Raw genomic sequence first — 12,106 nt, 5'->3', positions numbered from 1 at the left:
GAGATAACCTACATGTAAACTTTTTAAGTAGCTCCAGAAAACATGCACTAATTCAAAATTCCAGGCCTGAAAGTATGTATTTATCAATCCTAAGTGTCATAAAGTCAGGACTCTAATCATCTTATTTGCTATTCTTTTCTTAGTGTCCTAGCACAAAAGCAAGCACATAGTAGGTGCTCAAAAATACTCATGGAATGAAAGAAAAGTTATGAGTCAGTCTTGGGACAGAACTAGACATTGCAGGACTATTAGAACAGACAAGGGACCTCAAAAATGGGGAGATTTTTACCAAGTTTAGTGGGTTAGTTTTCCAGAATTTACTCCAAAAGCTTCCTATTCTCTCTTCTGCCAGAGTAAACAAAAATTTACCACGGCAAGTCCTATTCAGGCTGGGGCTGATACATATATGCTATTTCAGTATATCATGATAATTTAGCATTCAATTTTCAATTGAAGAGTAACGTAAGTGACAAAAGGTCAGCTATATGGTTTTCACCTGAAAAGACTTCCAAAGGGGCCCATTTCTAAAGAAGCTCCAGCGTCGTCCCACTTTTGCGCTACACTTATTTTATACCGTGGTAATTAGAAGAGGAACACTTTTCATATCAAACTACTCACATGAAAGTGCAGTATAATTGTCCAAATGAGGCCAAGAACAATGGATGGGTTTCCATCTATGATATCAGTAACATGAATATTTATTAGCTTGATCTGGAAAAGAAAAATGCAGGTTAGAAAAGAGAAAATATTTCACAGCATTAATCTCCCCAACTAATTTTCATGTGAATTTCATACTCACTGATTGGTTTTGTAGGAATGTCAGAGCATTTTCTATATTGATTCTACACTGGAATGTATTAGATCCTTTATCTCGAGGCTGAGATTCAAGCAAAATATATTACTCAGAAATGTGATTTTTTTTTAATCCACAAAATTTCTTAATGTCGTTTTAAAAGCTTGCCGACTTAATTTTAAAAACTTACCAACTGCTGTCCTGAGAGTACTTCCAGCAGGTCCAGGAGGACATGCCCCTTTTTAATGTCTGTGAACAGGTCTGTTACAACTGAGGGAGGGGTGTGCTACCAAAGGTCACGAGAAAAGTAATCGTTAACAGTTTGGAACAACAACATGGTAACATTAAGAATCTCATAAATGTGCTTTAGGATCTCTGCAAAAGCTAAGATTCGGTAGCGATTTTCTTCTTAATTAACAGGATGATAGAAAACACACAAAGTTCCACATCCAAACATGTTAAGGAAAGAAGTGAACTTAACTCACAGTAGATTTCCAATAATACAACACCCTTTCAGCTTTCACTGACAGCTTAAAACCTGCGCGGAGAAGTGGCATTCAAGATAGTCAGAATCAGCCAATAGTGACCCATCTGGAGAGGAGATTACACTTCTGAAATAACCTGTTTATGAATTGATTCTTTTTAGAACTACAAGCATTGGGCTAGGATGGGTGGCCTGTGAGAGAGGCTCATTCATTTTTGTATCTAGGTTACCCAGGCACTTGGCATCACTGAGAGCCAGGGTGACACAGAGATTAAGATCAAGGTCTCGGGTCCAGACTGCCTGGGTTTGCATCCCAGTGTGATCACTCATGGCTTCCCTGGTGGCTCAGATGGTAAAGAATCTGCCTGCAATGCGAGAAACCCAGATTCGATCCCTGGGTCGGGAAGATACCCTGGAGTAGGAAATGGCAACCCACTCCAGTAGGCTTGCCTGGAGACTTCCATGGACAGAGGAGCCTGGTGGGCTTCATGAGCCCATGCATGGGGTTGCATGAGCAGCTAACACCACACTACTACATTATCACTTGTAAGCTGTGGGACCTTCGAGAAGTCACACAACTTCTCTGTGCCTTACATTCCTTGTTTTTTAAATAGAAACAATACTATCTATATCATGGGATGTTGCAAATTCAATGAAATGTAATGAGTAGTCAGTACATTTAAAGAACTTAACAGTGTCTAACATAACAGTCAATATATAGGACTTCCATTATAATTACATTTGATAAAACAGATGTTGCTGCTTTAAATATTTTATAGCACTGTCTCCCACATCCTTAACAGAAGTGCCCAAGTGCCCCCTTTTAGTGTTAGGAAAGAATAACAAATATATCAAAACAGAATACCAAAGATCAAGGTGACATTCAACACATATTTTCAATCTGTCACCATTGCCATTTTGGAGACCAAAACAGGAGAGAACAGGAGGAATCACTTAAATATATTTTTAGCTTGATTTGCTCTGTTTTTCCTCACCTTTGCCAACTGTGAGTTTATCCAGCAGGTGAAGGTTTTCTTCTGAGTGTCTTCCTGTTCCGCTGTTTAAAAAGGACACCGGCAGTTAGAAAATGAGAAGCCTCAGAAGCCATTTGAACAAATCAGAGCATTAAAGGTCTGTCACTTTGGGAATGTGCGTGTGTCTCACAATCTTATAAACTTTCTTGGAATTTAGTCTAAATTTCAGACGTTTTTCCAAGAAATGTTTTGGAAATAACATGTTGATATGAGATTTTTTTCAAACCCACAGATTAACTGCAAGAAACAATGGTTTTTTAATACTTTTTACTGACAAAAGAATTAAGCCCCTACATAACCTTGACAGGGCTGTACAAAGACCTGTAAAGAAGAAAAAAAAAAAGTTGATAATCCTAAAGGACTTGCAGTCTAAGCCAACAACACTTGGAATGTCAGATAAACCCAGAACACCTGAAAACATCCTAAAGGCTCATAAAGTCGTGGCAGTTTAGTTTTGACATTTATCATGAAGAATATATTGCCACTGAATTCACCATAAATGAGCTGCAATTAGAGTCAGAGACCTGAGTTCAAATCCTGCCTCTGTTACTGAGTAGCTGTGGGACATGGAGCAGGTTCCTCGTGGGCAGTACACACTGCGAGAGACTGTTAGTGATTCACTCGAAGTGAACGGACCTTGGCAACGAGGAAACACAGAGCAAGTGCCAGCTCTCATTCTGACTAACCGGGAAGAGGGTCCCAGGAAAGATCTGAACACTCGAGGTGGGTCTTCTCTTCCTTCCCGGGGCAAGAGAGAGCCCTACACCGACATCATGCTTCCCCTACACTCTGACTTCCTCCTACATCACAAGCTGCCATTGCTCTTTCTCTCACACTTCATATCCAAAGCCTCAGGAAATCCTCTTAGGTCCACCTTCAAAATACATCCAGAATACAACCACTTCTCCCACCTTCACTATAACGATCCTGGTCCATGTTAACTCAGATCAGGAAACCGCTCTGCTCCAAACTGTGCAAGGGCTCCTCACTTCACTCCTTAAAATGGCTACAAGCCCCACACCACCTGCCCCCTGCCCTCACCCCACCAGCTTCCTTATGCTCATTCCACTCCAGCCATTCTGGCCTATCTGGTTTTTTGTTTATTTGTTTGTTTTTTCAAATTTCTCCAGACACATTCCCACCTGAGGGCTTTTGCACTGCTCTCTTTTCTTCCAGGAATACTCTTACTTCAGCTATCCCCACAAGCTAACTCCCTCATCTCCTTCAAATCTTGGTTTAAGTGGCACTCATCTGTAAAGGTCTATTCTGACCATCCTAGTTTAAACTGTAACAACCCTTCTTCTTCTGCCTGTGGTCCTGCTTTTTTTTTTTTTTCTACAGTACTTACCACCTTTAACATCCTATGTAAGCTACATATGTAGTATTGTTGTTCAGTCGCTCAGTTGTGACCCACTCTTTGTGAACCCATGGACTGCAGCATGCCAGGCTTCCCTGTCCTTCCACCATCTCTTGGAGTTTGCTCAAACTCATGGCCATTGAATCGATGACACCATTTATCCATCTCATCCTCTGAGTAGCTGCTTCTCCTCCTGCCCTTAATCTTTCCCAGCATCAAGGTCTTTCCCAACGAGTCGGCTCTTCGTATCAGGTGGCCAAAGTACTGGAGCTTCAGCTTCAGCATCGGTCCTTCCAATGGCTATTCAGGGTTGATTCCATTTAGGACTGACTGGTTTGATCTCCTTGCTGTCAAAGGGACTCTCAAGAGTCTGTTCCAGCACCACAGTTCATCAGTTCTTCAGTGCTCAGCCTTCTTTATGTTCTAACTATCACCATGTGTACATGACTACTGGAAAAACCATAGCTTTGACTATACAGACCTTTGTCAGTAAAGTGATATCTCTGCTTTTTAATACGCTAAGTTTGTCATAGCTTTTCTTCTAAGAAGCAACAGTCTTTTAATTTCATGACTGAAGTCACCATCTGCAGTGATTTTGGAGCCCAAGAAAATAAAGTCTGTCACTGTTGTCTTTTTTCCCCCCATCTATTTGCCATGAGTTGATGGGAACAGATGCCATAATCTTTGTTTTTTGAATGTTGAGTTTTAAGAAAGCTTTTTCACTCTCCTCTTTCACCCTCATCAAGAGGCTCTTTAGTTCCTCTTCACTTTCTGCCATAAGGGTGGTGTCATCTGCATATCTGAGGTTATTTGATATTTCTCCCAGCAATCTTGATTCCAGCTTGTGCTTCTTCCAGCCCAGCGTTTCTCATGATGTACTCTGCATATAAGTTAAATAAGCAGGGTGACAATATACAACCTTGACATGTTCCTTTTCCGATTTTGAACCAGTCTGTTGTTCCATGTCTGGTTCTAACTGTTGGTTCTTGACTCGAGTACAGGTTTCTCAGGAGGCAGGTAAGGTGGTCTGATATTCCCATCTCTTTCAGAATATTCCACAGTTTGTTGTGATCCACACAGTCAAAGGCTTTAGCGTAGTCAATGAAGCAGAAGTAGATGTTTTTTGGAATTCCTTTGATTTTTCGATGATCTAACGGATGTTGGCAATTTGATCTCTGGTTCCTCTACTGTTTCTAAATCCAGCTTGAACATCTGGAAGTTTTTGGTTCACATACTTTTGAAGCCTGACTTAAAGGATGTTGAGCATGACCTTGCCAGCATGTGAAATGAGTGCAATTGCGCGGTAGTTTGAGCATTCTTTGGCATTGTCGTTCTTTGGGATTGGAATGAAAACTAAACTTTTCCAGTCCTGTGGCCACTGCTGAGTTTTCCAAATTTGCTGACGTATTGAGTGCAGCACTTTCACAGCATCATCTTTTAGGATTTGAAATAGCTCAGCTGGAATTCCATCACCTCCACTAGCTTTGTTTGTAGTAATGCTTCCTAAGGCCCATTTGACTTCACACTCCAGGATTTCTGGCTCTAAGTGAGTGATCACACCATCATGGTTATCCAGGTCATTAAGACCTTTTTTGTACAGTTATTCTGCATATTTTTGCCACCACTTCTTAATATCTTCTGCTTCTGTTAGGTCCTTACCGTTTCTGTCCTTTATTGTGCCCATCTTTGCAATAAATGCAAATAAATAAAATGTTCCCTTGGTGTCTCTAATTTTCTTGAAGAGATCTCTAATCTTTTCCATTCTATTGTTTTCCTCTATTTCTTTGCATTGTTCATTTAAGAAGGCTTTCTTATCTCTCTTTGCTCTTCTTTGGAACTCTGTATTCTGAGGGGTATATATTTCCTTGTCTCCTTTGCCTTTCACTTCTTTTCTCAGCTAGGCCTTCTCAGACAACCCATTTTGCCTTGCTGCCTATCTTTTTCTTGGGGATGGTTTTGATCACCACTTTCTGTACAATGTTACAAACCTCTGTCCACAGTTTTTCAGGCACTCTGTATATCATATATGTTGTAGGTTTATCATTTAATGTCTTGCTCTTCTCACAATAGAATTTAAGCAGCACATAAGCAAGATGTTTCATCTGTGAAACATTCTGGCCTGGAAGAGTCTGGCCAGATTCTAAATAAATATTTGCTAAAAGAGTAGGAATAACAATAATTTTACTAATTATTATTGTTATATTTTATTTACTCTATACTGAGAAGGTCAAATCTACCTTTATGTGTTTGCATTCCTTCTTTGAAAAGCTGACTGTTCTATCTTCTAAAACACTATTTTCCTTTGACTCTTCCCATTCACCCCTATTAATCTCTAACACGGTTAAATTGAAATGGTTGACATGACACCTAGTTTGAGTTCTTTAAAATGTTTTAATCTGATGAGAGCTCAGGGTGAGAAAATGAAAAGAACCTGAGTAAATGGAATTTTAGGGTCTTTATAACTGTAACTAGAGATTAAAGATGCACTGAACCTTGGTGGATTTCCTCAACTTTTTAAATCCATTTCATTTTTTCTGTATTACCAGCTGAAATTAGTTGTAGCTCATTTACACCTTAAAGGGTGCTCAATAATCGAGCACCCAATCTATAATCTACACAAACAAATATAAAATAACCAAAAATTTTACATAATTTGATTAAAATCTAATAAAAACAAGGAGAAAAACAGTAAGATGAGCAGTCAGTACAAATCCCCACCCGGAACTCTACTGTTAGCAATTGAAATCTTCATGAAAAGCTTTAAAAAGGAAATTTCATGGCTTTTAATGAATGCGTTGTCCAAATACAGGATACTTGGTCATCCTGGAAATCAGAAACCTTCAAATGCAACAAGGACCCTTTGCTAACAGCAAACAAAGATGTCCCAGGTGTCATTAAACACCTTTATAACCACTCGATTGAATGCTTTGTCCTTGCCATGTCACTTATCCCTTGACACTCTTTCCCACACTTCCATACTGTCTTACCCTTGAAAAGTGCTATTAATTCAACAGGAATCAGAGCCAAATAGCTCACCCTATGGCAGGATAAGTAACCTTTTGTTCTTTTCAAAGGTTGACCCATTGGGGAAAAAATAATTGAGATCTACATGCTTTAAAGCAACTTGATTTGAGTGGGTGAGATTTTATTAATGTTGGGTTTTATTTTTTAAACTTTCAGAGTAACTTTCTAACACAATAATAAAACTTTTCACAGAATGGCATGAAGAGAATAGGACCTTTTATTTTTTTATTCTATTTCTTTAATTTTTTAAATTTAATTTAATTTTATATTGGAGTACAGTTGTGTTAATTTCAGGGGGACAGCAAAATCATTCAGATATATATATATATATACACACACACACACACACACACACCTGTTCTTTTTCATATTCTTTTACCATATAGGTTATTAAAGAGTATTGAATAGAGTTTCCTGTGCTATACAGTATTTGTTGATTATCTATTTTATATATAATAGTATATACATGTTAATCTCAACTTCCTAATTTATTCCTCCTCCCCACCTTTCCCCTTTGGTAACCATAAGTTTGTTTTCTAAGTCTGTGAGTCTATTTCTGTTTTGTAAATAAGTTCATATGTGTCATTTTTAGATTCCACATTTAAGTGATATCATAAGATAGTTGTCTTTCTTTGTCTGACTTACTTCACTTAGCATGGTAATCTCTAGGGCCATTCATGCTGCTGCAAATGGCATTACTTCATTCTTTTTTATGGCTAAATAATGAGAATAGGACTTTTTAATCAGCAGACGTTAGGGATGGAAAAAAACAAAAGCAGAAAGAGAATAATAAAATCTACCATAATGATGAGTTTTTAAAAATACCAAGGAGTAGAGACAGTGAGAAATTCTGTCTCCTAATTTTTTTAAGGCAAATAAGAAATATGTATAAGGCAGGAAAATGTAGTCAGTGAATTTTATTCAGGCCCATATAGGTGTCCTTGATTATCATTCTTGGAAAAAATCTGGCTGAGTTTAAGAAAGGAGGCAAAGAAGGAAAAGATTTTCTCTAGGTGTCATTACCATAAAAATAACATTTAATCCCTGAGTTTGTTCTTATTCAATCTGCCTTTTGTGAGCTAGCAACTCATATCTTTAGCTGGAGGGGAACTTAAATGAAAACAAATTGAGTTAAGCTCAATTAAAGAGGGTGGATTATAAATTCATTACTAAGCTCATTATAAAACTACCATGGCCACTGGGTCTCAGCAAGGTCCAGTTTCACAAAAGTTCATCTAAAATGTTGACTCCAGCAGTCCTTCCCATTATTAAAAGTCACCCAGGCATAAGAATCTCTAATTTACATTTTCACTAAAATACAGAGGAATGCATTACTACAATGTGGCTTCTCCAAGAATGTTCTCTACTGCATGAGATCACCAAGGAAGCTTTGTAATCTCCTTCTATCCAGGAATTTCCCTTTCTACTGGTGGATTACTGATTATAGGTTTACTGCACATGGCCCCAGATTTATTACTTGGATCTTTCATTCTCCTCATTAAAATCTTTTGATCATTCCCTAATTCCTTAATGAAATCTTCGTCTAACATTCTAGGTCACGCATAATCTGACTCTGATCAACTTTTTCCTGACTCATCTCCCATAATTTCTCCACTCATATCCTACTGCCCTAGCCAAACCAGAGTATCTACAGTTCCCCAACTGAGTTACACTGTTTTCTGCATCAATATGCTATGTACCCTCTGGATTGGACAATTCTTCCATATCCCTCTGGACCCACAAAAACCCCAGCACCCAGCACATGGTGGGTGTTAGACCGACATTTGTTAAAATAAGACATATCCTGTTCAGTGTTCCCTTTGCAAAACAGAAATAGTCTCTTCTGGCTCTGGCTTACCACAACACTTTGTTGGATCTTTTTTTTTTAATCTTTACCATTAGAAAGTATATAATCCTCATAAAACATTTTTTTCAAACAGTAATAGAATTCAAAGTTATTCTTAATTTCCCCAAACACCCACTTTCCTTGCCCTGAGACAACATTAATTAACAATCTCCTGTACATCCCTTCTAGATTAGGCAGGCAAAGAAAAGAAATTCTAAAGGGCAAGGACTGTTTGGATTGGTCACTGGGTCTCCAGCTCCAAGAAGTAAAAGACAGTCAAAACTTGTCGACTGAATGAATGAATCTATATGTAAATTAATTACTATACATGATATTTTTAAAGTTGATAATTCAAAATAAACATGATTTAGGTACACTATTTAAATCAGAAAAGCAGCTGTTGAACCATAAGAAAATTTTTAAAAGATCATAAACCTTCCACATCAACAGGAAGGAAGAAAATTATATCTGGCTAGTCAAAAGAACAAAGTAGATATATATGTGCCCGTGTGTGTGTGTGTATTTTCTTAAGTGAAAGAGAGCAAGTTATAAAGTAACGGGTTTATAATGATCCCATCTGTATTTTTATGATAGGATAGCTCCGTGAAAAAGTTTTGTTTCAGTCTTACGGTCATTACCGCTTGCTGCTCACATACTGCAGTCATGCACTGCACGTGGCTTCTCTCCTACTCAGTGTACAAACCTTAAAACTAAACTTTTATCCTTTTGTGCTTTTGCTTCCTCTTAACCCAGTGCCATGTAGAGAAGAGATACTCAATAAATTTAGCTGACTGAAAGATTTAGTAAAGATGAAAAGACTGAGGCTCAAACTGAACTTGTCGTTGCCTGGAGAAGAATTTATTGGCAACTGTTACTAGGCCTAGGTCTTATCCTAATCCTTGTTTTAAAAACCCCTGGGCAACTTTAGACACAGCTGGGGAGGGAAAGAGGGGGACACATGGAGAAAGTAGCATCAACATATATACACGATCATGTGTAAAACCGATAGCTGGTGAGAAGTTGCTGTATAACACGGGGAGACCAGTCTGGCACTCTGGGATGACCTAGGGGGTGGGATGGGGGAGAGGGGAGTATATATTTTATACATATAAAAATAATGTATAATTATGGTTGAGTCACGTTGCTGTGAGCAGGAACCAACACAACATTGTAAAAATTAAAAAACAACATAAACTCAAAAAAATAAAGTGAATAAATAAAAACCCCTGGGCAATTTCTTTCTCCTGCTAAGAAAATGTCTTGAACAAAAGACCATGTACTAATGAGACCCTGTTTCTCTCCCCTGAAACAATCCTGCCAACTCCCTTGTTAGTTGGGACAGCCACAGTAAGGATAAATAAATTCAGTAAGACAATAATACAACACATTTTAGCCACATGTTCCAACAGCCATCCCAAAGAATCTTACCCAAGCTGTTATCCGATAGAAAGGGAACTAAAAACAATAAGGCCACCTCTTCTATTGTTTCTCAAGGAGATGATAACAAATAGAAATAAATGAAGAAACAAATTAAGAGAAAGAAAACACACAGGCATGCACAATCAAAACAAGAAAAGCCTAAAATATCTTAGGAATAAACAGGAAAAGGCCTGTGACTGAGCTACCAAAGGGGAGACTGTTAACCAATAGAGAAAGCAAGGCGACAACTTACAACACATTTTCTTGCAACGAACCATACGCCAAACAAAGAAGCAAGAAAGAAAAATAAACAGTACCAAGACTGAGGCCTTCCTTACTGAATCAGAAGAGTGAGTTTAGAAGCTAAGTCTTTGCTAACATATCTTGTAAGCACAGTATGCAAACATGTCTCTACCTCAAAATTCTTTTCATTCAAGTACTTCCTCCCTGGAGAACCTACATTGTCGCTACGGAAAAGGAAAAAACAAGAAACAGCAATGGACTGTCAAACTAGCATTCCAGGACTGAAACCACACTCTACCTCCCTACTTCTCGCCAAACTTGCTCTCATCTGTGTTTTCGTCTCATGGGTTTGACGCCACCATCTTTCATCAGCCCCAGGTACAGCCTATTGCCAAATCCTGCCAACTTTGCTCCACGTGGCTCTGGCAGATGCACTTCCCTCTCTACATCTGATGGCCCTCCTGCCTCATCTACCATCAGCTCTGCTGCAGACCGCAGCCACGGCCAATCAAGTTGGCTCTGCTCCCTTCAATCTATTCTCCACTTCAACTAGTAAATCTGCCCACAGCACCTTTTCCACCTTCGGATGGTTTCTCTCTGCTCTGAGGATCAAAAGCAGAACAGCCTATGAAGCCCTGCATGGTTCACCCACAGCATCTCTCCAGCCTCAGCACATATTAACACTACCCTTTCCTGGTGCCCAGCGCTCCAGACACTCCATCTTCCTCCAGGACCTCTAGAAGTTATGTTCCTGCTGCCACACCTGTTTGTACCACGCTTCCCCTTCACGTACTTAACTTCTAATTACACACAGGGCTCAGCTCAATAGTTGCATCCCAAAGGAAACCTAAGCCGATTTGTCTTCCTCTACTACTTAAGCACTTGCTTCAACTTATAATCACTGACAAGTCTAAGAGCATGGACTCTAGAGGCAGACTACCTGAGTTTGATCCATGTTTGCCACACATACAAGCTGTGAGCCTCAGTCTTCTCATCTGTAAAATGGGGACAGCAGTGCCTACCTCAGAGTTGTTAAGAGGATTAAACACTTGTGATGTAGATCAGAGATCAACAACTGATAACCCCAAAGGCCAAATGTAGCCTATCGCCTATTTTTGTAAATAAAGTTATTTTGGAACACAGATACATTCATTTATTTACATATTGTCTGTAAAATGTACATATTGTCTGTTCATGCTAAAATGGCAAGTTGCATAGTTGTGGCAGAGACCATACGGACCTCCAAGTTAAAATATTTACTACTTTGTTCTTTACAAAAAAAGGCTACCAATCCTTGGCCCAGCCTATGCTCGAGCTATACAAATGAATATTAGCTATAACATGGATGAGTGTTGAAATCATTATGCTAACCGAAAGAAGCCATCACGAAATACCACACAGTATATGATTCCATTTGTATGAAACATCCAGAACAGGACAATCTATAGACACAGAAAGAAGACCAGTGTTTGTTCAGGGCTGATACAAGGAGGAGGAGGAGGTTTTGGAATAATATTGAAAGCGTATGGGGTTTCTTTGGGGGTGGGGGGATGATAAAAACATTCTAAAATTAAGTGTGATGGTTGCACAACTTTGTGAGTATAGTAAAAATGACTGAATTGCACTATAAGTGGGTGAGCTGCATGGTATGTGAATCACATCTTGAATTATATCTCCATAATGCTGTTACCCCCAAAACAGCGGCTAAGACCTGTGAACTTCTTTGATTACTATCTGCTTCCTTGTTAGCCTGTGAGCCCCAGGAGAGCACAGGCCAACCCTGATTCTGCTCCTCATCTTGCGTGCAGTACGTACCCCTGTGCATTTCATGTTGTTCGGATTCAAAAAGTATTTGTTGGTTATCTGGCTGGAAGGTGCGAGTGGGGCTTTGCTGCTATTTTTCCCC

General features: G+C 39.0%; 1 protein-coding gene across 8 annotated transcripts in view; it reads right to left on the bottom strand.

Annotated features, from left to right (window-relative positions):
• The window catches only part of SYNE2 (spectrin repeat containing nuclear envelope protein 2), a 326,466-nt gene that overhangs the window by 245,146 nt on the left and 69,214 nt on the right, over nt 1–12,106 (bottom strand). For all 8 annotated transcript variants that reach the window (XM_061429086.1, XM_061429085.1, XM_061429088.1 and 5 more), the window contains 4 exons: nt 2,273–2,334; nt 984–1,079; nt 800–877; nt 619–711 (listed from right to left, as the gene is read on the bottom strand). In XM_061429086.1, coding sequence (XP_061285070.1) covers nt 619–711; nt 800–877; nt 984–1,079; nt 2,273–2,334 — 329 coding nt within the window. The remainder of the gene's footprint in view (nt 1–618; nt 712–799; nt 878–983; nt 1,080–2,272; nt 2,335–12,106) is intronic.

Source organism: Bos javanicus, chromosome 10 (assembly GCF_032452875.1).
Source record: "Bos javanicus breed banteng chromosome 10, ARS-OSU_banteng_1.0, whole genome shotgun sequence".
NCBI classification, from domain to species: domain Eukaryota; kingdom Metazoa; phylum Chordata; class Mammalia; order Artiodactyla; family Bovidae; genus Bos; species Bos javanicus.
This window is presented reverse-complemented; position numbering and strand designations above follow the sequence as displayed.